This window comes from Musca domestica, unplaced genomic scaffold, assembly GCF_030504385.1.
Source record: "Musca domestica strain aabys unplaced genomic scaffold, Musca_domestica.polishedcontigs.V.1.1 61, whole genome shotgun sequence".
Classification (NCBI taxonomy): domain Eukaryota; kingdom Metazoa; phylum Arthropoda; class Insecta; order Diptera; family Muscidae; genus Musca; species Musca domestica.
The window spans coordinates 2,652,784-2,679,346 of record NW_026712367.1 but is presented as its reverse complement, the minus strand read 5'-3'; the positions used below and the strand labels follow the sequence as shown (position 1 = coordinate 2,679,346).

General features: G+C 37.4%; 1 protein-coding gene across 1 annotated transcript in view; it reads left to right on the top strand.

The window, feature by feature from the left end:
- The first annotated feature begins 50 nt into the window (after positions 1-50).
- The window catches only part of LOC131805818 (venom protease-like), a 34,451-nt gene continuing 7,938 nt past the window's right edge, over positions 51-26,563 (top strand). Inside the window, exon 1 of the mRNA XM_059129485.1 lies at positions 51-1,019. Coding sequence (XP_058985468.1) covers positions 610-1,019 — 410 coding nt within the window. The 5' untranslated portion in view covers positions 51-609. The remainder of the gene's footprint in view (positions 1,020-26,563) is intronic.

The following is a 26,563-nucleotide window of genomic DNA, read 5'->3' as shown; positions in this document are numbered from 1 at the left end:
ATCTGTGTCTAAAATTTATCATTTTATTTTCAGATAAAAAAATATAAAAAAAAACATTAATTTCAAAATTAAAACCAACAAAATCCGGAATATGTGAAATTTGAAAAAAAAAATAAAAATTCAAAACTTAATTGAAAATTACAAAAAATAACTATTTAAAAACTGAAAAAAAAAAACAACTCAATACCATATTTAAATATATGCTCGCCATCACGTGTGATTAATCTCTGGAAAAATACCACAAATAAGCCGGCAGAACGAAAGAAAAAAAATAAAAAAAAAAAAAACAAAAGAAACAAAAACTCCACCTGTAATTTGGAAAGCGTTTAATTACAAATTTAACGGTATTTTGTTTGAGCATGCCACACAGCCATGCCATGCATGCCATGTCATGTCCATAACTAATTAACTGTGATTTATTTAAATTTCGTTCAACCAAACGTGACACCTTCAAAGTCAAGTGAAGTGAAGTAAAAGAATCAACGGCAAAAGAGCCGGTTCTCCAACACGAAAAGCAAAAGAACAAAAATCAAGAATTTTCCAAGATTTTCTGCTGCACAAAAATAATTTCCTGCCAACAACACCAACAACAACAAACACATCGTAAAAATGGTTTGTTTCACACAATTTGTGCAAATTTTAATAGTTTCCTGCAGCATCAATATTCTGCTGCTGCTGTTGGTGATGGTGTCAGCCACAGCGGCCAGCAACACAACGCCATCGTCATCGGCTTCATCACTGCCATATGAAGCCAGTAGCTTTGCCACATCTGGAAAATACCATCACGAAGCACATCAGCAGCAATTTGCTGGGGAAAAATCCGCCACCAAGAAATTGCATCGCCATGCCACCAAAGGTCTTGACATGATGGCCATGGTCGCTTCGACTCGTCAAAATCCCATCAAAAATTGGTTTGGAGCCTTTAATAGGAACCTGACTACAACCACAACAAATGGGCCAGGCGGCGGCGGCGGCACCAATACTGCCCAGGATCCCAACAAACAGACATGTTCATGCAGGTGAGTTTCTTGAAGGAAATTTGACAAGTTTTAATTGAGATTTTTCTTCGAGTGTTCGGGGTTCTCGTAAAAATTGTTGGCACCTATCGGGATGGTGTTAATTGGAAATATCAATTAATTGTGTTACAAGAGCACGACGAACAAAATTCCTAAGCATTTGGTAGAACCATTAACCCCATAACGAGGTAACAAGTAGATTTTAAAAGCTTCATATATACAGTGGAACCTCTTTAATCTCGGGTCTTGCTCGGGACTGAGGTCAGCATGGATAAACAAAAAAACAGGGTTAATATTTAAAGCCGGCTTCCCGATGCCACAGGTGCAATATATTGCTTTACGGAAGACTTATAAGGATATTTCAGGATTTTTTTCAAGACCCCATCCCAGCTTCAAGCTTGGATCCTTTAAAAATTCGTTTTTAATTTTGGATTTTTTAAATATTTTTTTTCAAACTCCCATTCCAAGAACAAATGTAGATTAGAGGACCTTCAAGGCTATAGAAATGTTTTTTCTATTTTTTAAGAAGACTTTTAAGGACTTCTATTAGAAGACATGTAAGGATTTTTTAAAGGGGCTGTAATCGCGTTTTTTAGGAATTTTATAAGGGCCCCCATTCCAGCTATAAACAGCGATTTTGTGAGGATTTTCCTAGAGGAAGTTCTTTTTTTATGATTTATAAGAGAATTTAAAAATGTAATTAAGGGACCTCCAAGGCTATAAAGGGCTAAAAAGACTCCAGTCGCGGATTTTTTAAATTTTAGGGCTCTTCAAGGCTGAATATTTTTAGATTTTCTCCAGGACCGCCAAGAGTATAATCTTCAATCTTGAATTTTTTAATTTTTTTTTTTAGATTTTGGATTTTTTGACAGATTTTTTTTCAAGCTCCCATCCCAACAACAAATGTAGATTAGAGGACCTTCAAGGCTATAAAAATGTTTTTGCTTATTTATTTTTTAGAAGACATCTAAGGACTTCTATTAGAAGACATGTCAGGATTTTTTAAAGAAGCTATAATCGTGTTTTTTATGAATTTCATTCAAGCCCCCATTCCAGCTATTAACGGCGATTTGGTGAGGATTTTCCTAGAAGACCTTCAAATGTACAAACGTGCTTTTTTAAGATTTATGAGAGAATTTAAAAATGTAATTAAGGTATCTCCAAGGCTATAAAAGGCTAAAAAAACTCCATTCGCGGATTTTTTTTAAATTTTAGGGATCTTGAAGGCTGAATATTTTTAGATTTTCTCCAAGACCGCCAAGAGTATAATCTTCAAGCTTCAATCTTGAATTTTTTAATTTTTTTTTTTAGATTTTGGATTTTTTGAAAGATTTTTTTTTTTTTTTTCAAACCCCCATCCCAACAATAAATGTAGATTAGAGGACCTTCAGAGCTATAAAAATGGATTTTTTTGGTGATTTTTAAAAGACATCTAAGGACCATATAAATATTTTTTTTAGAAGACATGTCAGGATTTTTTAAAGGGCCTATAATGGTGTTTTTAAGGAATTTCATACAAACCCCCATTCCAGGTACTAACAGCGATTTTGTGAGGATTTTCCTAGAGGATCTTCAAATGTAGAAACGTGCTTTTTTTAAGATTTATAAGAGAATTTAAAAATGTAATTAAGGGACATCCAAGGCTATAAAGGGCCAAAAAGACTCCATTCGCGGATTTTTTTAAATTTTTAGGGATCTTCAAGGCTGAATATTTTTTGATTTTCTCCAGGACCGCCAAGAGTATAATCTTCAATTTTTATAGAATATTCATCAGTCCCAAGTCAGCCATAAAATTTTCTAATCGTACCAACAGTTTGTGTTAGGCCTTTTCATAAAATTCTGTGTCTGTGTGGATTTTTTTAATTTTAGGGCTCTTCAAGGCTGAATATTTTTAGATTTTTAGATCCAGGACCGCCAAGAGTATAATCTTCAATTTTTATAGAATATTCATCAGTCAAAAGTCCACCATAAAATTTTCCAATCGTACCAACAGTTTGTGTTAGGCCTTTTCATAAAATTCTGTGTCTGTGTCTGTGTGGATTTTTTAAATTTTAGGACCCTTTAAGGCTGAATATTTTTAGATTTTCTCCAGGACCGCCAAGAGTATAATCTTCAATTTTTATAGAATATTCATCAGTCAAAAATCCGCCATAAAATTTTCTAATGGTACCAACAGTTTGTGTTAGACCTTTTTATAAAATTCTGTGTCTGTGTGGATTTTTTAAATTTTAGGGACCTTCAAGGCTGAATATTTTTTTAGATTTTCTCCAGGACCGCCAAGAGTATAATCTTCAATTTTTATAGAATATTCATCAGTCAAAAGTCCGCCATAAAATTTTCTAATCGTACCAACAGTTTGTGTTAGGTCTTTTCATAAAATTCTGTGTCTGTGTCTATGCGGATTTTTTAAATTTTAGGGCTCTTCAAGGCTGAATATTTTCTAGATTTTCTGCAGGACAGCCAAGAGTATAAACTTCAATTTTTATAGAATATTCATCAGTCAAAAGTCCGCCATAAAATTTTCTCATCGTACCAACAGTTTGTGTTAGGCCTTTTCATAAAATTCTGTGTCTGTGTGGATTTTTTAAATTTTAGGGCTCTTCAAGGCTAAATATTTTTAGATTTTCTCCAGGACCGCCAAGAGTATAATCTTCAATTTTTATAGAATATTCATCAGTCAAAAGTCCGCCATAAAATTTTCTAATGGTACCAACAGTTTGTGTTAGACCTTTTTATAAAATTCTGTGTCTGTGTCTGTGTGGATTTTTTAAATTTTAGGAATCTTCAGGGCTGAATATTTTCAAGATTTTCTCCAGGACCGCCAAGAGTATAATCTTAAATTTTTAAAGGAATATTTGTCAGTCAAAAGTCCGCCATAAAATTTTCTAATTATACCAACAGTTTGTGTTAGGCCTTTTCATAAAATTCTGTGTCGATTTAGCGATGTCCGTGCGTCTATCAGTCTGTGGGTCTGTGGAAACCACTCTAGCTTCCGAACGAATTCAAGATAGATTGATAAAATTTTACTCAAATATATATTATGTCTGCAGGACTTTTGGTATTGAAAATGGGTCATGTAGGTCCACGTTTTGGCATTGCCCCCATATAACGGTACCTTCCGATATTCGATATTTTGATGTTTTTAGCGACATTACTCATCGGAATTCTTTCGAATTTGGTATTTGTTGTTCGTAATGGGTGCTACAACCTAAGACAGAAAATTGTCTGTGCAGGTTCACGTCTTCGTATAGCCCCCATATAACTGTACCTCCCGATAATTCGGAATCCGATGTTAATTTCGCGCTTTATGAGCTTCATTGGTATTCAAAAAATTTTGACGCTTTGTGGGGGAGGTACCAGAAGGAGTGGATCGACATATTCCATCTTAGCACCAGATCTTGGGTTTGTAAAAATATTGGGATGTGTTAAATTTTAAGACAATCGGACTCTTACTCCACATTTTAAAAAAGTTATAAATATTCAAAACATTGACCCTTTGTGGGGGAGGTGCCAGAAGAGGTGCACCGATATTGCCCATCTCTGAACTTGATCTAAATTTGATAATAATATTACCATGTACCAAGTTTGCACCAAATCGGATACTCCCTACGAGAGTTATCGTGCGCACCAGCCACCCACACAGATAGACGGACGGACGGACATCGACAATTTGGAGACAATCGGTACTCGATGGTGTGAACCGATTTTGTCCATTTTCGCACCTGACCTAGCACTAGTGGAAATATTTGGATTTGCAAAGTTGGAGTTGGAAAATCGGATTATCGTTTTTTTTTTTCTGTGCAGAAAAATATTTTTGTTGAAAATTTCGACATTTTGTGGGGGAGGTACCAGAAGGAGTGGATCGATATTGTCCATCTCCGAACTTGATCTAAGTTTTATAATAATATTACGATGTACCAAGTTTGGACCAAATCGGATACTTCCTACGAGAGTTATCGTGCGCACCAGCCAGAGAGAGAGAGAGAGAGAGGGAGAGAGAGATGGACATCGACAATTTGAACAATTTGCAGACAATCGGTACTCGATGGTGTGAACCGATTTTGTCCATTTTCGCACCTGACCTAGCACTGGTGGAAATATTTGGACTTGCAAAGTTGGAGTTGGAAAATCGGATTATCGTTTTTTTTTCTGTGCAGAAAAATATTTTTGTTGAAAATTTCGAAATTTTGTGGGGGAGGTGCCAGAAGGAGTGGATCGATATTGCCCACCTCCGAATTCGATCTAAGTTTGATAATAATATTACCATGTACCAAGTTTGGACCAAATCGGATACTCCCTTCGAGAGTTAACGCGCGCACCAGCCAGAGAGAGAGAGCGAGAGAGAGAGAGACGGACGGACATCGACAATTTGGACAATTTGGAGACAATCGGTACTCGATGGTGTGAACCGATTTTGTCCATTTTCGCACCTGACCAAGCACTGGTGGAAATATTTTCAGAAAAATATTTTTGTTGAAAATTTCGACATTTTGTGGACCTCCCCCAGAAAAGTGGACCTTTATTGCCCATCTCTGAAGTTTGATAATAATATTACAATGTGCCAAGTTTGGACCGAATTGGATACTCTCATCGAGAGTACCAGCTAGACAGACAGAGAGACGGACAGACAGACGGAAATTGCTGGATTGATTCCAAATATCCTGAAACGGATTTCGTCCCAAAGAGACCTAGGGTCTAAAGGCACGTTTTGGCCATATCAAATGATATATACCCTCTCTAGCCATATGGCTGAGGCTATAATAATCCAAAAACCAGTAAAGAAAGTCTTCAAGTCGGGCGGGGCCGACTTTAGGATACCCTACACCACTTGACTAATAAAGTAGAGCTCCACATAACAATTAAATGTTTTTATGGGAGAATTGAATCCTACACGCTACGATTATGATTATAATTTAAAGTTCAAAAGACTTAATATGCCGAAGCATTTGTATCTTTTAAATTCGGACCTGTATTGCCCATTTGGTGCACAATTAATTTGAAATCGGATAACGATATATATGGGAGCTATATCCAAATCTGAACCGATCTCGATAAAATTTGGCAAAAATAATTCTGAGCTGTATTTGATATATTTCCCTGAATATCGTTGTTACGGAGTGCATAATACGGCTGTGGGTAACAAATATAACAAATCGGATGAATAATATATATGGAAGCTATAGCTATATCTGAACCGATCTTCACCAAATTTGACATACTAGCTTCTAGACTGAATTCGGTCGTAAGTACCAAATTCCACTCCATTTGGGCAAATATTAGACGTTTGGTGCACAATATAAAGTAAATCGGACGAAGTTATATATAGGGGAGTTATATCCAAATCTGAACCGATCTCGATAAAATTTAGCAAATGTATTTCTGAGCTGTATTTGATATATTTCCCCAAATATGGTTGTAACAGAGTGCATATTACGGATGCGGAGGACAAACATAACAAATCGGATGAACTGTGTATATATGGGAGCTATAGCTATATCTTAACCGATCTTCACCAAATTTGACATACTAGCTTCTAGACTCAATTCGGTCGTAAGTACCAAATTCCACTCCATTTGGGCAAATATTAGACGTTTGGTGCACAATATAAAGTAAATCGGACGAAGTTATATATAGGGGAGTTATATCCAAATCTGAACCGATCTCGATAAAATTTAGCAAATGTATTTCTGAGCTGTATTTGATATATTTCCCCAAATATGGTTGTAACAGAGTGCATATTACGGATGCGGAGGACAAACATAACAAATCGGATGAACTGTGTATATATGGGAGCTATAGCTATATCTTAACCGATCTTCACCAAATTTGACATACTAGCTTCTAGACTCAATTCGGTCGTAAGTACCAAATTCCACTCCATTTGGACAAATATTAGACGTTTGGTGCACAATAAAAGGCAAATCGGACGAAGATATATATGTGGGAGCTATATCTAAATTTTGACCGATTATCTCCAATTTCAATAGGATTCGTCCTTGGGCCAAACAAATGATCTTTGCAAAATTTCATCTGGATCGGGTAATAAATGCGATCTGTACTTTGTTTACAAAAATACATGGACAGACGGACGGACAGACAGACGGACGGACGGACGGACATGCATAAATCGACTCAGAATGTGATTCTATGCAGATCATAAAAAGGAACTATGGGTCTACCTCGTTTCCTTCTGCCTGTTACAAACAAATGCACAAAGACATAATACCCTGACCACCTTGTGGTGTGACCACATTCACTTATTGCCAGATAATAACAAAAACAATAACAACAACAACAAAACCAAAAATTTACTCAACACCAAAAAATTGGAGACCCAGTTAAATGCCTTTTACCCAAAATGGTGTGCGATGAATATTAAAAGCGATCGCGACTGTCAATCAATTGAAAATCGACAATTGTAGGCACAACATTGATGGCGGGTGGAGGTGGTGACATCGTCATCATCATTACCATCCAACATCCAACCTGTCGACCACAAAATGCCGTTTAAATTCATCAGCAGACAATCCAAAATTATTCGGCAAATTAAAAACCTGGTTAACCAGCGAGACTATCAATCATTTGTGCGAATTCCTGAAATTTGTTGTTGTTGTTATTTCTATTTTTATTACGAAGTGGCCCAAATAAAAATCGAAATTGTAACATCGTTGGCGATGGGACCTGTATAATTTTGCCTTCCATTCGGTTGGCGGTTTTTATTTGTTTTGCTTCCTTCAATTGACTATAAATGCCGTCCGTGTTTTTTTTTTATGGCTCCACGAGCCAGATTCACCATTGACCTTAAAATCATACATCACTTTGTGGCAATGGCAGATGGGAGATGACAACAACAACTACGACATCGACAAAAACAACCGTTTTTATTTCAGGTTTCCCCATTTTTCTTGCATGACTTGCTACCCCAAAGGGAAACAAGTTTTGCTGGCAGCAGTTGTTTTTTTTTTTTTTTTTTTGTTCTGCCCCGCCAGCCAGCCATCCAGCTTAACTGACTTGATTCAGTTTTGATTCCTGTACAGAATTTCTTTCCTGTTGGATGGTGTCATCATTTCCAGTCTTTGTAGTCTTCGTTCTTTTTTTTTCTTAGTTGTCATTACCGAGATAAACAGGTCATAAATATATGCCTATATGCGTATTTGTGTAAATTGTGGAGAACGAGGTTCGTTGGGAAAGGATTGATGAAGGACTGAAAGAAATCTAGTTTCTAAAGGTCCCATGAAGGTTATCACCAGGTCTCTGGCGGTATTAAGGCCATTCTTTAACTTTCTTATGGCGTATTTGTGTAAATGTGGAGAACGAGGTTCGCTGGGAAAGGATTAATGAAGGACTGAAAGAAAATTAGGTCCTAACGGTCCCATGAAGGTTATCACCAGGTTTCTGGCGGTGTTAAGGCCATTCTTTAAAGGTCCCATGAAGGTTATCACCAGGTTTCCTCGGGCGGTGTTAAGATCATTCTTCAACTTTCTTATGGCGTATTTGTGTAAATGTGGAGAACGAGGTTTGTTGGGAAAGGATTAATGAAGGACTGAAAGAAAACTAGTTCTTAAAGGTCCCATGAAGGTTATCACCAGGTTTCCTCAGGCGGTGTTAAGGCCATTCTTTAACTTTCTTATGTCGAATTTGAGTAAATGTGGAGAACGAGGCTCGTTGGGAAAGGATTAATGAAGGACTGAAAGAAAACCAGGTTCTGAAAATCTTATGAAGGTTATCACCAGGTTTCTAGAGGTTAGCATTCTTTAATTTTCTTATGGCGTATTTGTGTAAATGTGGAGAACGAGGTTCGTTGGGAAAGGATTAATGAAGGACTGAAAGAAAACTAGTTCCTAAAGGTCCCATGAAGGTTATCAACAGGTTTCTAGCGGTTAGTATTCTTTAATTTTCTTATGGCGTATTTGTGTAAATTGTGGAGAACGAGGTTCGGTGGGAAATGATTAATGAAGGACTGAACGAGAAACTAGGTCCTAAAGGTCCCATGAAGGTTATCACCAGGTTTCTGGCGGTGCTAAGCGCATCCTTTAACTTTGTTATGGCGTATTTGTGTAAATGTGGAGAACGAGGTTCGTTTGCAAAGGATTGCTGAAGGACTGAAAGAAAACTAGTTCCTAAAGGTCCCATGAAGGTTATCACCAGGTTTCCTCGGGTGGTGTTAAGACCATTCTTTAAAGGTCCCATGAAGGTTATCACCAGATTTCTGGCGGTGTTAAGGCCATTCTTTAACTTTCGTATGGTGGATTATATAAAAGGACCACCTCACAAGGAATCGGAGTCCAAAAGAAATATATTCACAAGAAGTAAGCACTACAATACGTTAGAAGCCCCCTGACTTGAAGAAAATTAGGTCCTAAAGGTCCCCTGAAGGTTATCACCAGGTTTCTGGCGGTGTTAAGATCATTCTTCAACTTTCTGATGGCGTATTTGTGTAAATGTGGAGAACGAGGTTCGTTGGGAAAGGATTAATGAAGAACTGAACGAGAAACTAGTTCCTAAAGGTCTCATGAAGGTTATCACAGGTTTCTGGCGGTGTTAAGACCATTCTTTAAAGGTCCCATGAAGGTTATCACCAGGTTTCTGGCGGTGTTAAGATCATTCTTCAACTTTCTGATGGCGTATTTGTGTAAATGTGGAGAACGAGGTTTGTTGGGAAAGGATTAATGAAGGACTGAAAGAAAACTTGGTCCTGAAAATCTTATGAAGGTTAACACCGAGTTTCTGGTGGTGCTAAGCGCATTCTTTAACTTTCTTATGGTGGGTTATAAAAAAAAGGACCACCTCTTCAACTGTGTTACGGTGGATTATATAAAAGGACCACCTCACAAGGAATCGGAGTCCAAAAGAAATATATTCACAAGAAGTAAGCACTACAATACGTTAGAAGCCCCCTGACTTGAAGAAAATTAGGTCCTAAAGGTCCCCTGAAGGTTATCACCAGGTTTCTGGCGGTGTTAAGATCATTCTTCAACTTTCTGATGGCGTATTTGTGTAAATGTGGAGAACGAGGTTCGCTGGGAAAGGATTAATGAAGGACTGAAAGAAAACTAGTTCTTAAAGGCCCCCTGAAGATTATCACCAGGTTTTTGGCGGTGTTAAGGCCATTCTTTAAAGGTCCCCTGAAGGTTATCACCAGGTTTCTGGCGGTGTTAAGGCCATTCTTTAACTTTCGTATGGTGGATTATATAAAAGGACCACCTCACAAGGAATCGGAGTCCAAAAGAAATATATTCACAAGAAGTAAGCACTACAACACTACAATACGTTAGAAGCCCCCTGACTTGAAGAAAATTAGGTCCTAAAGGTCCCCTGAAGGTTATCACCAGGTTTCTGGCGGTGCTAAGCGCATCCTTTAACTTTGTTATGGCGTATTTGTGTAAATGTGGAGAACGAGGTTCGTTGGCAAAGGATTAATGAAGGACTGAAAGAAAACTAGTTCCTAAAGGTCCCATGAAGGCTATCACCAGGTTTCCTCGGGCGGTGTTAAGGCCATTCTTTAAAGGTCCCATGAAGGTTATCACCAGGTTTCTGGCGGTATTAAGATCATTCTTCAACTTTCTTATGGCGTATTTGTGTAAATGTGGAGAACGAGGTTTGTTGGGAAAGGATTAATGAAGGACTGAAAGAAAACTTGGTCCTGAAAATCTTATGAAGGTTAACACCGAGTTTCTGGTGGTGCTAAGCGCATTCTTTAACTTTCTTATGGTGGGTTATAAAAAAAAGGACCACCTCAAAAGCCAACGGAGTCCAAGAGAAATATATTCACAAGAAGTAAGCAAAGGCTATAGCCGCGCGAAGCCAACCATGTAATGCCCTACAACACTACAATATGTTAGAAGCCCCCTTACGTGCAAATCTATTTTGGAAGTTTTTATACCCTACACCACAAGGTGGTCAGGGTATTATGTCTTTGTGCATTTGTTTGTAACAGGCAAAAGGAAACGAGATAGACCCATAGTTACTTTTGATGATCTGCATAGAATCACATTCTGAGTCGATTTATGCATGTCCATCCGTCTGTCTGTCCGTCCGTCCCTCTGTCCATGTATTTTTGTAAACAAAGTACAGTTCGCATTTATTGCCCTATCCAGATGAAATTTTGCACAAATCATTTGTTTGGCCCAAGAACGAACCCTATTGAAATTGGAGATAATCGGTCAAAATTTAGATATCGCTGCCATATATATCTTCGTCCGATTTGCCTTTTATTGTGCACCAAACGTGTAATATCGGCCCGAATTGTATGGAATTTTGCACGTTCGATCAGATTGAACCTGAAAATAAGTATGCCAAATTTGATCGAAATCGGTTCAGATATAGCTATAGCTCCCACATATACACGGTTCATCCGATTTGTTTTTGTCCTCCGCAGCCGTAATATGCACTCTGTAACAACAATATTTTGGCAAATATATCAAATACAGCTCAGAAATACCTTTGCTAAATTTTGTCGATATCGGTTCAGATTTGGATATAGCTCCCCTATATATAACTTCGTCCGATTTACCTTTGATTGTGCACCAAACGTCTAATATTTGCCCAAATGGGATGAAATTTGGCATTTACAACCGAATTGAGTCTAGAAGCTAGTATGTCAAATTTGGTAAAGATCGGTTCAGATATAGCTATAGCTCCCATATATAATGTTCATCCGATTTGTCATATTTGTTACGCACAGCCGTAATATGCACTCCGTAACAACGATATTCAGGGAAATATATCAAATACAGCTCAGAAATATCTTTGCCAAATTTTATCGAGATCGGTTCCGATTTGGATATAGCTGACATATATATCTTTATCCGATTTCCAATTAATTGTGCACCAAATGGGCAATACAAGTCTGAATTTAAAAGATACAAATGCTTCGGCATATTTAGTCCTTTGAACTTTGAACTTTAAATTATAATTATAGGCATAGGGTGTATAATTGAATTCTCCATAAAAACTTTTAATTGTTATGAGGAGCTCTACAAAATTATCAAAGTGGTGTAGGGTATCATAAAATCGGCCCCGCCCTACTTTAAGACTTTCTTTACTGGTTACTTTTCAAATTATGTCATAATTATGCCGGGCCATAATTGCGACCTGTAGAGTGATTACAAATTAACATGGACAGGCAGACAGACGGACGGACGGACATAGCTAGATCGACTCAGCTCGGCAATTGGGTTCTATTCTGACCATAACCCCAACTCCGTTTTCAATTTCGTGAGGATCGGTTCATAATTGCGACCTGTAGAGTGATTACAAATTAACATAGACAGACGGACGGACGGACATACATAGAAGATCCATAGATACTTTCCTATGTGGGAAACCAATATTTCGAGGTGTTACAAAATTTTTGGCCCAATCAGACTTATAATACCTCCCCAACACATTGTGTTGTAGGGTAGGGTAAAAATGCCGAATATAGGGAGTTACCGTTATATTGGAGTCTATACGAAGACATGGACCTCTACACATTATGTAGGGTATAAAAATGCCGAATATAAGGAGTTACCGTTATATTGGAGCCTATACGAAGACATGGACCTCTATATGCATTTTTTTATACCCTCTGTGGGTATATATTATTTGATATGGCCAAAACGTGCCTCATCGAAATAACGGTTTTAGACCCTAGGTCTCTTTGAACGAAATCCCTTTCAGAACATTTGGAGACGATCCGGCGATGTCGGTCCGTTCGTCTCTCTGTCTGTATGGTTGGTGCGCACGATAACTATCGAAGGGAGTATCCGCTGTGGTCCAAACTTGGTACATTGTAATATTATCCCCAAACTTAAATCGAGTTCGGAGATGGACAATATCGGTCCACTACTTTTGGTAACTTCCCACAAAGGGTCAATATTCTATATGTCTGGCTGATGCGCACGATAACTCTCGATGGGTGTATCCGATTTGGTCCAAACTTGGTACATCGTAATATTATCTTCAAACTTAGATCGAGATCGGAGATGGGCAATATCTATCCACTACTTCTGGTACATCCACACAAATGGTCGAAATTTTCAAAAAACAAAAAAATATTTTACTGCACAGAAAGAGAAAGAATAATCCGATTTTGCTTCAACTTTGCAAATCCTAATACTAGGTCAGGTACGAAAATCGGCAATATCGCTCCACTGCATCAAGTACCTTCCTTTGGGGGAAGGTACTTGTCAACCTTAGGTCTGGTGTGAAGATGGAATATATCGGCCCACTCACTCTAGTACCTCCCCCACAAAGGATCAAAATTTTAAATACCCTTGAAGCTCATAAAAACCGAAACTAACATCCGATTCCATTCAGACTTGGTACATCTCAATATTTCCATCAATACAATATCTGTTATAAAGACGGTATAGATCGAACCATTTCTTCTGGTACCTCCCTCACAAAGGGTGAATATTTCGAATAACTATTGTTTCCAAATTACACACATCGCAATATTTTTATTAACCTAAGGTCTAGTGTGAAGATGGAATACATCGGTCAACTTCCTCTGGTACCTCCCCCACAAAGGGTCAAAATATTGAATATCCATGAAGCTTTTAAAACGAGAAATTAACATCCGATTCCATTCAGACTTGGCGCATCTCAATATTTCCTTCAACACAAGATCTGTTATAAAGATGGTAGGGATCGGACGATTTCTTCTGGTACCTTCCCCACAAAGGGTCAAAATTTGGAATAACCAGAACGATTATAAAACAAGAAATAAGCATCCGGTTCTCTTCATATTTCACACATCTTATTATTTCTACTAACACAAGATCTGCTGTGAAGATGGACTGTATCGGTCCACTGTTACTGGTACCTCCCCACAAAGGGTCGAAATTTTGAATAATAATGAGGCTCTTAGAACAAGAAATTAACGCTCGATTCCATTGAGACTTGGCGCATCTCAATATTTCCATCAACACACGATCTGTTATAAAGATGGTAGGGATCGGACCATTTCTCCTGGTACCTCCCTCACAAAGGGTCAAAATTTTGAATAGCCAAAACGATTATAAAATACAAAATAAATATCCTGTTCTCTTCATATTTCACACATCCCATTATTTCTACTAACACAAGATCTGCTGTGAAAATGGAATATATCGATCGAACACAATTTCCTCGTTTCTAAATGGTTAGCTCCCATTCATAGACAAGCTTAGACGGTCCCAGTGAATCGTTTTAGACAGGCCTCGGAAAACCTCATTCAAATTTGATCAGAGTGACGGTCTCTCGAATTTGAGCGAGTGTGCTCTGGGGAGCAAACTTAATTTTTTGATGTCGCTCAAATGTAAGTGAGCTTATTATCCTCGTTTTTGAGAGAGAGAGAGTAAAATTCATTTAAAATGGAGTAGATTCGAGTACTCCCATGTTTGAGTGACTCATTCAAATATGAGTAAGCATAATTTCCTCGTTTTTGAATGGTTAGCTCCCATTCGTAGACAAGCTTAGACGGTGCCAGTGAATCTTTATAGTCAGACCCCCGAAAAACTCACTCGAATTCAGTTCAAAGAGTGACGGTCTCTCGAATTTGAGCGAGTGTAAATCGAGTAAATTCTACTCTTGACGAGCACTCCCTTCCCCTTTGTCCCCACATCCCCTTTTCCCTCTCTCCCATTTTCCCTCTCTCTTCCCCCCCCCCCCCCTTTTACCCTCGAATCCACTTTTCCCCTCCCCTTTTACCCCTGAATCTTTATAGTCAGACCCCCGAAAAAGTCGCTCGAATTTGTTCATAGAGTGACGGTCTCTCGAATTTGAGCGAGTGTAAATTGAGTAAATTTTACCCTTGTCCTCACTTTTCCTTCCCCTTTGTCCCCACTTTCCCTTCACCCTTGTCCCCGCTTTCCCTTCCCCCTTGTCCCCGCCTTCCCTTCCCCCTTGTCCCCACTTTCCCTTCCTCCTTGTCCCACTTTTCCTTCCCCCTTGTCCCCACTTTCCCATCCCCCTTGTCCCCACTTTCACTTCCCCTTGCCCCCACTTTCCCTTCCCCCTTGTCCCACTTTCCCTTCCGCCCTCTAGCCCTGTCCCTTCCCCTTGTCCCCATTTTCCCTTCCCCCTCTCCCCCTCTACCCTCTCCCCTTCCCCCCTTCCCCCTCTCCCATTCCCCCTCTTCTCCTTTCCCTCTTTTCCCCCTTTTCCCTTCTTCTCATCATCCCCTGTTCCCCTGTTTGAATGGGAGCTAAATTTATTTAAAAATGGATTAAATTCTACTCTTACCGAGCACTCCCTTCCCCCTTTTCCCCCTTCTCTCCTTTACACCCTTTCCGCCTCTTCTCATCATTCCCTGCAACCCCTCTTCTAATAATCTTTCCCTATCTTTCACCCTTTCCCTATCTTTCCCTTCTCACTCTTACCCTCATCCTCCCTCTTTTCCCCCTCTTCTCATCATTCCCTACTACCCCTCTTCTAATAATCTTCGCCCTTTTCCTATCTTTCACCCTTTCCCTGCTCACTCTTCCCCTCATCCTCCTTCTTTTCCCCCTTATCCCATCTTCCCTCTATTCCTCTCTTTTTTGAGCGATTCTGCTCCCACTCTAAAGACTTACACTCTTTGAGCAATCTTGCTCTCTAGCAAGTTTCGCTTCCGAGAGAAAGTGTTTAAATCTGTGCTCTGATCGAACCGGTAAACCGTGAACGGGCCAGTGTATCAATATGAGTATGCAGAGCGGGTTACAGGGTCCTTATAGGGGTCAGTGAGCGAGAACCGAGGTAGATAAGCTAAGCGGGCTGGCCTTGAACTTCAAGAGTGGTTTATCCGGAGACTTCTAAGGAAGTTCCCAAAGGAAGATTAAACTACAAATAAGTCTTTCGTAACAGCTTTCCCAAAGCGTCCTTGATATGGGTGAAATGAGGGGATCAGTGAATCGATACAGGCTAACCTTTAACTTACCGAAAACATTATATGGACATTTTGAAAAATACTTCCTGAAAATCTGGGTCACTGAGTGAAACCCAATGTAGATAAGCTAAGCGGGGCAGTCTTTAACTTACAGGTTACAGGGGTTTATCTGGAGACTTCTAAGGAAGTTCCAAAGAAAGATGAAGCTATAAAACGGGTTTTCGTAACAGCTTTGCCAAATCGTCCTTGATACGGGTGAAATGAGATGGCCAGTGAATCGATACAGGCTTACCTTTACCGAGAACATTATAAGGATATTCTAAAAAAATTCTTCCTGAAAATCATTTAAGCTTTCAAAAAGTCCTCCAAGCAGGCTACAGGCTTACCTTTAACTTACCGAGAACATTATATGGATATCCTAAAACAAAATACTTCCTGAAAATCATTTAAACTTTGAAAAGGTCCTCCATAACAACTTCCCCAAAAACGTTCCTCCTACCTTTGGCTCCCGCCCAAAACGGCTGGTCTTTAATGCATCTTTCCCCAGGCATATTTAGTATGATCCAGTTGCGGTGGTATGTTATTTGTTGTTCTTGTTGTTGTTGTTGCCATTATTTGATATGGCATGGTTCTTGGCATGATTACATAAATAGACGACATAACTGTCTACAAAAGCAGCTATTGAAAGTTGGTTCGTGTGGCAAGGTATGCCGCAGCACATATATGGGCATATTCGTACATCGACGGTAGCAGCTCTGCAGCTGCAGCGCAGGCATGCCGCCTGGTTTTTCTGTCTTTCATTCATATTTGGGGGACCTACTACCACCGACAAACTTACGCAACATTTTGCCGACTTTGTGTTTGTTGTTGTTGTTCCTTTTGAAATTCTGGCCTAGGCTTCTATTCTATTTTCAACTCGCAATGCAATGCAATTTTGGTAATGAAGTTGCCAGTCAATGGCTGGCGTCGTTGGTCTTTGGCAGCGTTTGGTGCGTCTCTTTTATGCCATGCCACTGCCACACAATTTGTGGTTGCATCCTAGCCATAATTATGCGAATGCCAGCACCTATTAATACCGCATAATTTCCTAGCCTTTGTCATCTCCCCCGGTTTTTTCTCTTTGTGGACCAACCAAACAACCAGCCAGGCTGCACCTGCCTGGCCACAGCAAACCATAAAAAGACAGGCAACAGATCTACCCGAAATCCCATGAATCTCTGCCACACTTTGTCTTCGCCATTTCGCCAAGCTCCAAAATGGCATGCAATTTCATTTATAAATGAAAATTATTTCTAAAGATTCTAATCTGCATATTAATAACGGAAATTTCAGAACAAAAAAAAAACCGCACGTTATCTGCACACACCTTGAAGCGGTGGATCTAAAGAAAAAGTAAATTGTATGGGAGAAAAAAGAAAACCGGAAAAAAATGGGGTACAGATTGGAAAATGTTAATGATGGGCGGCAACAAGGCAGAAAAAGTGGACTGATTTCGGAGATTGTGGAGATGCTGAAATAGGCTACGGGGGACCTTCTTAAATTAAGAGAGATCTTCTGAAATATTCAGAATTTCTAAAAATGTTTGAAAAAGAACAATAGTCCCGAATAGAATCAAAGCCAATGTTAATGATGGGCGACAACAAGGCAGAAAAAGTGGACTGATTTCGGAGATTATGGAGATGCTGATATAGGCTACAGGGGACTCTTCTAAAATAAGAGAGATCTTCTGAAATATTGAGAATTTCTAAAAAAATTTGAAAAAGAACAATAGTCCCGAATAGAATCAAAGCCAAGACGATACGGCGGAAGCTAGAATCTTGCAATTTTGCGTGAGGACCAGTCTTGGTGCGTAGGTGTGTGAAAAAGCTAAATTTTTGGAAATTCGTGCTAAAAGGGTTCGAAAACCACTAAAGAGGAAAGAGTCCGATCTAAAAAAAGAGAGATCTTCTAAAATATTCCGAATTTCTAAGAATGTTTGAAAAAGGAACAATGGTCCCGAATACAGACAAAGCCAAGACGAAACATCTGAAGCTAGAATCTAGCAATTTTGCACGAGGACCAGTCATGGTGCCTAGGCGTGTGAAAAGGCTGAATTTTTGGAAATTCGTGCTAAAAGGGTACGAAAACTACTAAAGAGGAAACAGTCCGATCTCTTCAGTCTTTAGAACAGATATTGTGTTAATGGGAATATTGAATGGGAAGTCTGAATGGAATCGAATGTTTTTTTTTTTCGATTTTTATGAGCTTCACGGTTATTCAAAATTTTGACCCTTTGTGGGGGAGGTACCAGAAGGAGTAGACCCATATATCCCATCTTTACAACATATCTTGTGTTAGTCGACATAATGGTATGTGTGAAATATGAAGAGAACCGGATGCTTATTTCGCATTTTATAATCTTTTTGGTTATTAAAAATTTTGAGCCTTTTGTGGGGGAGGTACTAGGAAGAAATGGTCCGATCTCTATCATCTCTATAACAGATATTGCATTGATAAAAAATATTGAGATGAGCCAATTCTAAATGGAATCGGATTTTAATTTTGCGTTTTATGAGCTTCGCGGATACTCAAAAGCGTAAAACCCTTTGTGGGGAAGGTACCAAAAGGAGTGGACCGATATATCCCATCTTCACAGCATAACTTTTGTTAATAGAAAAATGGGATTTTTGAAATATGAAGAGAACCGGATGCTTATTTCGAATTTTATAATCTTTTTGGTTATTAAAAATTTTGAGCCTTTTGTGGGGGAGGTACTAGGAAGAAAATTCTAAGACGATTTAGCCATGTCCGTCTGTCTGTTGTAATTACGCTATCTTTCGAACGAATTGAGATATAAGGCTAAAATTTTGCACACATGTTTATTTTGCCAGTAGGCAGGTTAAGTTCGTAAATGGGCCATGTAGGTCCACGTTTTCATATAGTCCCCATATAAAGGTACCTCCCGAAATTCGGGTTTTTGATGATTTTAGCGACATTATTCACCGGAATTGTTTCAAATTTGGCATTTGAAGTTCGAAATGGATACTACAGCCTGAGGCAGAAAATTGTCTGTGCAAGTCCACGTCTTCGTATAGCCCCGCATATAACGGTACCTCCCGATATTCGGTATTTTGATGATTTTAGCGACATTATTCACCGGAATTGTTTCAAATTTGGCATTTGAAGTTCGAAATGGATACTACAGCCTACAGCAGAAAATTTTCTATGCAGGTTCAGGTCTTCGTATAGGCCCCATATATCAGTACCTCCTTATATTCGGTATGTTGACGATTTTAGGTACAATACTCACCGATATTGTTTGAGATATCGTATTTGAAGTTCGTCATGGAAGCTACAGCCTGTGACAGAAAAATGTCTATGCAGGTCCAGGTCTTCCTTCGTATAGCTTCTATATAGCGGTACCTCCCTATGTACGATATTTTGATGATTTTGGCTACATTATTCACCGTTTATTTCAAGTTTCGAATTTGAATATGGTAATGGCTTGTTAATTTCGCGTTTTATGAGCTTAATTGATATTTAAAATTTCGACTTTTTGTCGGAGAGGTACCAGAAGGAGTGAACCGATATATTCCCTCTTAGCACCAGATCTTGAGTTTATAAAAATATTGGGATGTGTGAAATTTGACAGACAATCGTATTCTAACATCACATTTTATAAGAGTTATAATTTTTCAAAATGTTGACCCTTTGTGGGGGAGGTACTTGAGGGAATAAACCGATATTGTCCATTTTCGCCCCTGACCTAGAACTGATGCAGATTTTAGGATTTGCAAAGTTGGAGCAAAATCGGATTAGCCTTTCTCTTTCTGTGCAGAAAATATATTTTTTGAAAATTTTGATCTTTTGTGGGGGAGGTACTACAAGGAGTGGACCGATGTATTCCATCTTAATACCAGACCTTGGATTAAAAAAATTATTTGGATGTGTGAAATTCGAAGACAATCGGATTCTAACATCACATTTTATAAGAGTTATAATTTTTCAAAATTTCGACCCTTGTGGGGAAAGCACTCGATGGATTAGACCGATATTGTCCATTTTCGCATCTGGCCTAGAACTGACGCAAATATTAGGATTTGCAAAGTTGGAGCAAAATCGGATTGTCGTTTCTCTTTTTGTGCAGAAAATATATTTTTTTAAAATTTCGAACTTTTGTGGGGGGGGGGGGTGATACCAGAAGGAGTGGACCGATCTCCGAAATCGATCTAAATTTGACAGAAATATTACGATGTACCAAGTTTGGACCAAATCGGAAATAGCATCAAATTTTAGAATAATTTTAGATTTGTTTAAACGGCTAATGAAACCGTCACACGCTGCCCGAATTTTGCTCTGCGGTATTTTGGCCCATTTCCGACGAAGCGCTTGCTTGTGGTGATCGACACGTTGGTATTTTTTAGTGCCAACCTCGCTTTCCAAAATACTCCAGACACAAGAGTCCAACGGGGATTGGTATCCGGAGATTTTTTGGAGGCCATTGTGCGCTGCAAATGAAGTGAGAAACCTCATTTTGTAACCATTCTTGGGTGGCGCGTGCTGAGTCCTGTTGGAATGTCCAAGGTCTACGGCCAAAATGTTTTTGCGTGCCCAAGGCTTTAATATACCCTCCAGAATATTTTCGTGATAATATTCGGCTACGGTCGATTAATGATGCCACGTTCGATTAATACGAACGGAGAGCGACCAAAGGCTGTTATGGCGACCCACACCATCACCATGGCCGACGCTTGAGTTCTGGTGGCCAACCGAAGGTGCACATTTTCAGCTGAACTCTTTGGCAAGTAAACACGATCATTTTGTTTGTTTACAAACTCCAGGACAACGAATGATTTCTCATCGGAGAAACCCAAATTCGGCCGATCACCACTTTCGGCCAAGCGAAGCAACTCTTTAGCTCTTTTGAGTCTATTTTCTTTCTGTTGCGGTGTAAGTTCTTGCATTTTTTGGAATTTTGGAATGGCTTTACCCCGAGCTCATTTTTTCAATATTTGCCGAATGGAATATTGCGATATGTTCAGCTCACGAGCCATTTTTCGGCCACTACGACGCGGTTTTCGATCGAGTCGCTTCTTTACTTTTCGATCCATCTCTGCTGATGTTGCAGTTTTCTTCCGTCCACTTCCTTGACGCTACTAGTAACATGGTAACGGTAACAAGCGATGGTACGAGACACAAGAGATTTATTAACATTTAAATGCTGGAGTGCTCTAACGATAGCCACTTGTGGTTTTCCAGCCAAATATAAAGAAATCACACTATCACGCTTGAATTCCATCACGAATAACTTTTTTTCAGGACAAATCTCACCAAAATGCTTTTGTACGCTTGTAAGCAATATAATGAACTGTCACTGGAATAATTTTAACAGCTGCCGGATGAGTGGCGCGGATATGACAGCAGTATGAAGTTGGTTGCAGTTTTTTCATCTCACCCTGTATAGTAAAAAAGGTGTCTTGGGATCTTCTTGTTACCCACCTGCCTCCATTTATGATCCACAAAATTAAAGAAATTTTTATGATCGAAATGCTAAATATTTAAGAATTTCACTGGAATTTTTAAAACGGAATTTTATTTCTTCTCCTAAAATAAAACATCTTTTGTTTTGAATATTTCTCCCGGCATTACTTTGCACTTTCCACTCCACTTTTTATACCCTACACCACAAGGTGGTCAGGGTATTATGTTTTTGTGCATTTGTTTGTAACAGGCAAAAGGAAACGACCCATAGACCCATAGTTCCTTTTGATGATCTGCATAGAATCACATTCTGAGTCGATTTATGCATGTCCGTCCGTCCGTCCGTCTGTCCATGTATTTTTGTAAACAAAGTACAGTTCGCATTTATTGCCCTACCCAGATGAAATTTTGCACAAATCATTTGTTTGACCCAAGGACGAACCCTATTGAAATTGGAGATAATCGGTCAAAATTTAGATATAGCTCCCATATATATCTTCGTCCGATTTACAGCTTATTGTGCACCAAACGTCTAATATTTACCCAAATGGGATGGAATTTGGCACATACGATCGAACTGAGTCTAGAAGCTAGTATGCCAAATTTGGTGAAGATCGGTTCAGATATAGCTATAGCTCCCATATATACATCCGATTGTTATATTTGTCCTCCGCAGCCGTAATATGCACTCTGTAACAACAATATTTGGGGAAATATATCAAATACAGCTCAGAAATACATTTGATAAATTTTATCGAGATCGGTTCAGATTTGGATATAACTCCCCTACATATAACTTCGTCCGATTTACCTTATATTGTGCACCAAACGTCTAATATTTGCCCAACTTGGATGAAATTTGGCACTTACGACCGAATTGAGTCTAGAAGCTAGTATGTCAAATTTGGTGAAGATCGGTTCAGATATAGCTATAGCTCCCATATATATCTTCGTCCGATTTGCCGATTTATTGTGCACCAAACGTGTAATATTAGCCCGAATAGTATGAAATTTTGCACATACAACCAAATTAGGCCTGAAAATAAGTATGCTAAATTTCATCGAAATCGGTTCAGATATAGCTATAGCTCCCATATATACACGGCTCATCCGATTTGTTATATTTGTCCTCCGCAGCCGTAATATGCACTCTGTAACAACAATATTTGGGGAAATATATCAAATACAGCTCAGAAATACATTTGCTAATTTTTTTAGCGAGATCGGTTCAGATTTGGATATAACTCTCCTATATACAACTTCGTCCGATTTATCTTTGATTGTGCACCAAACGTCTAATATTTGCCCAAATTGGATGGAATTCGGCACCTAGGATCGAATTTAGTCTAGAAGGTAGTTTGTCAAATTTGGTGAAGATCGGTTCAGATATAGCTATAGCTCCCATATATATCTTCGTCCGATTTGCCAATTTATTGTGCACCAAACGTGTAATATTAGCCCGAATAGTATGAAATTTTGCACATACAACCAAATTAGGCCTGAAAATAAGTATGCTACATTTTATCAAAATCGGTTCAGACATACCTATAGCTTCCATATATATTGTTCATCCGATTTGTTATTTTTGGTCCTCCGCAGCCATAATATGCACTCTGTAACAACAATATTTGGGGAAATATAACAAATACAGCTCAGAAATACATTTGCTAAATTTGATCGAGATCGGTTCAGATTTGGATATAACTCCCCTATATATAACTTCGTCCGATTTGCCTTTTATTGTGCACCAAACGTCTAATATTTGCCCAAATTGCATGAAATTTGGCACTTACGACCGAATTGAGTCTAGAAGCTAGTATGTCAAATTTGGTAAAGATCGGTTCAGATATAGCTATAGCTCCCCTATATACTGTTCATCCGATTTGTCATATTTGTTACGCACAGCCGTAATATGCACTCCGTAACAACGATATGCAGGGAAATATATCAAATACAGCTCAGAAATATCTTTGCCAAAAATTATGGAGATCGATTCCGATTTGGATATAGCTCCCATATATATATTTTTATCCGATTTCAAATTAATTGTGCACCAATTGTGGGCAATATAAGTCCGAATTTAAAAGATACAAATGCTTCGCCATATTTAGTCCTTTGAACTTTAAATTATAATTATAATCATAGCGTGTATGATTGAATTCTCCCATAAAAACTTTTAATTGTTCTGCGCAACTCTACTAAATTAGCAAAGTGGTGTAGGGTATCATAAATTCGGCCCCGCCCGACTTTAAGACTTTCTTTACTGGTTTTATTTTAATTTTTATTCTTTCGATTTCTCACCTTTTTGCATTGTCTGATTGGCCATTTCGCAGGGCTGCATATATTTAAAAGAAACTTCTTCATTAAGTTATTTTGTTGAAGCCGTGAATCATCCGCAAGTGCCAGCAATCGTCTAAAACCGAAAACCGCAAAATCGTTTTAAAGAAACCCAAACAGCTAAGAAGTTGTCAAAAGATCAATATTTGTTTTTATTGTGCGGAACAAACCGCCAATTTCGACAAACAACCGCAGCACCCAAAACAACAAAAGGTGGCCAAAACAACAACAATGTGTCATTGGCCCTGCGTAAAATTAAATTTTCCATAATAATAAAAATCACAGCTTCTTTTTATTACGATATTTTTTCTGCTGCTCTTCGTTATTCTTTGTTGAGTTTTTTATTTTTGTTTTGGCTAAAATGTCCGCTTATTTTATGCATTGCCCGATTTTATGAACCTTTTGTGGTACAAAAAAAAAATGCGTGGCAAGAAGAGAAGGTAAAAGTGGGTCATTATCTTTTTCAAAAAAAAAAAAAAAAAAAAAAAAAAAAAAAAAAAAAAAAAACTTAAACGGTGGATAAGGCCTGAACACAGCCTTAAGGAATAAAGAACAACGGTTGTTGGGTTAATTTGTAATTGGAAGTAATGGGTAGTGGTTGTCGGTATTGGTGGAAAAAATTTCAGTTAACTGTAGATATCTGTCAAAAAAAAATTATTTTTTTCAAAACCCCAAGACTTGACATAAAAAAATGAAAGAATAATAAAAAAGGACATCTGAAAATATTAAAAAGAGTTTTTTTTTTAAAATATTCTCGAAATTAAGAAAATATTGACAATATTCCACATCGAGGGAAAATATTAATTTTTTTTTTTGGATTTTCCAAATTAATTTGAGAATACTGTTGGTATTGGTGGAAAAAAGTTCAGTTAACTGTAGATGTCTCTCTCTGAAAATATTAAAAACAGTATTTTTTAATTTTTAAATATTCTCGAAATTAAGAAAATATTGAAAATTTTCCACATCGAGGGAAAATATTAAATTTTTTTTTGGATTTTCCAAATTAATTTGAGAATACTGTTGGTATTGGTGGAAAAATTGAAATTGAAGAAAAAATATTTTTCAAAACCCCAAGACTTGAGATAAAAAAATGAAAGAATATTAAATAAGGACCTCTGAAAATATTAAAAACAGTATTTTTTAATTTTTAAATATTCTCGAAATTAAGAAAATATTGAAAATTTTCCACATCGAGGGAAAATATTAATTTTTTTTGAGTTTTGCCTTGTTAAGGCGAAGATCATATGTTTTATGATTTATGTGTTTGTTTTCTCTTTCGAGACGAGCTTAATGATCTGAAATTTGCAGTGAAAAGGAAAGCCAGATAGACACTATCACACCAGAGAACGGCCCTTGTAAGAAATCATCCACACCAAATATGCCTGATGAGCCGCTTAACCAACGGCGAAACGAGTCGCATAGTGGTGAGTGTGTGATAGTGTCTATCTGGCTTTCCTTTTCACTGCAAATTTCAGATCATTAAGCTCGTCTCGAAAGAGAAAACAAACACATTAATTTTTTTTTTTTGGATTTTCCAAATTAATTTGAGAATACTGTTGGTATTGGTGGAAAAATTGAAATTGAAGAAAAAATATTTTTCAAAACCCCAAGACTTGAAATAAAAAATGAAAGAATATTAAAAAAGGGCCTCTGAAAATATTAAAAAGAGTATTTTTTTTTAAATATTCTCGAAATTAAGAAAATATTGAAAATTTTCCACATCGAGGGAAAATATTAAAAAAAAAATCTTTTGGATTTTCCAAATTAATTTGAGAATATTGTTGGTATTGGTGGAAAAAAGTTCAGGTAACTGTAGATGTCTATTGAAATAAAAATATTTTTCAAAACCCCAAGACTTGAAATAAAAAAAAATAAAAAATATAAAATAAAGACCTCTGAAAATATTAAAAACAGTATCTTTTAAATATTCTCGAAATTAAGAAAATATTGAAAATTTTCACACATCGAGGGAAAATATTAATTTTTTTTGGATTTTCCAAATTAATTTGAGAAAATTGTTGGTATTGGTGGAAAAAAGTTCAGTTAACTGTAGATGTCTGTTGAAAGAATATTTTTCAAAACCCCAAGAAAAATGAAAGAATATTAAAAAAGGACCTCTGAAAATATTAAAAACAGTATTTTTTAAATATACTCGAAATTAAGAAAATATTGAAAATTTTCACACATCGAGGGAAAATATTATTTTTTTTTTTTTTTGGATTTTCCAAATTAATTGGAGAATATTGCTGGTATTGGTGGAAAAAAGTTCAGTTCAGTCTGTCAAAAAAAATTTTTTTTTTCAAAACCCCAAGACTTGAAATAAAAAAAAATAAAAAATATAAAAAAAAGACCTCTGAAAATATTAAAAACAGTATCTTTTAAATATTCTCGAAATTAAGAAAATATTGACAATTTTCACACATCGAGGGAAAATATTAATTTTTTTTTTTTTTTGTTGGATTTTCCCAATTATTTTTAGAAAATTGTTGGTATTGGTGGAAAAAAGTTCAATTAACTGTAGATGTCTGTCGAAAAAAAAAATATTTTTCAAAACCCCAAGACTTGAAATAAAAAAATGAAAGAATATTAAAAAAGGACCTCTGAAAATATTAAGAACAGTATCTTTTAAATATTCTCGAAATTAAGAAAATATTGACAATTTTCACACATCGAGGGAAAATATTATTTTTTTTTTTTTTGTTGGATTTTCCCAATTATTTTTAGAAAATTGTTGGTATTGGTGGATAAAAGTTCAATTAACTGTAGATGTCTGTCGAAAAACAAAATATTTTTCAAAACCCCAAGACTTGAAATAAAAAAATGAAAGAATATTAAAAAAGGACCTCTGAAAATATTAAGAACAGTATCTTTTAAATATTCTCGAAATTAAGAAAATATTGACAATTTTCACACATCGAGG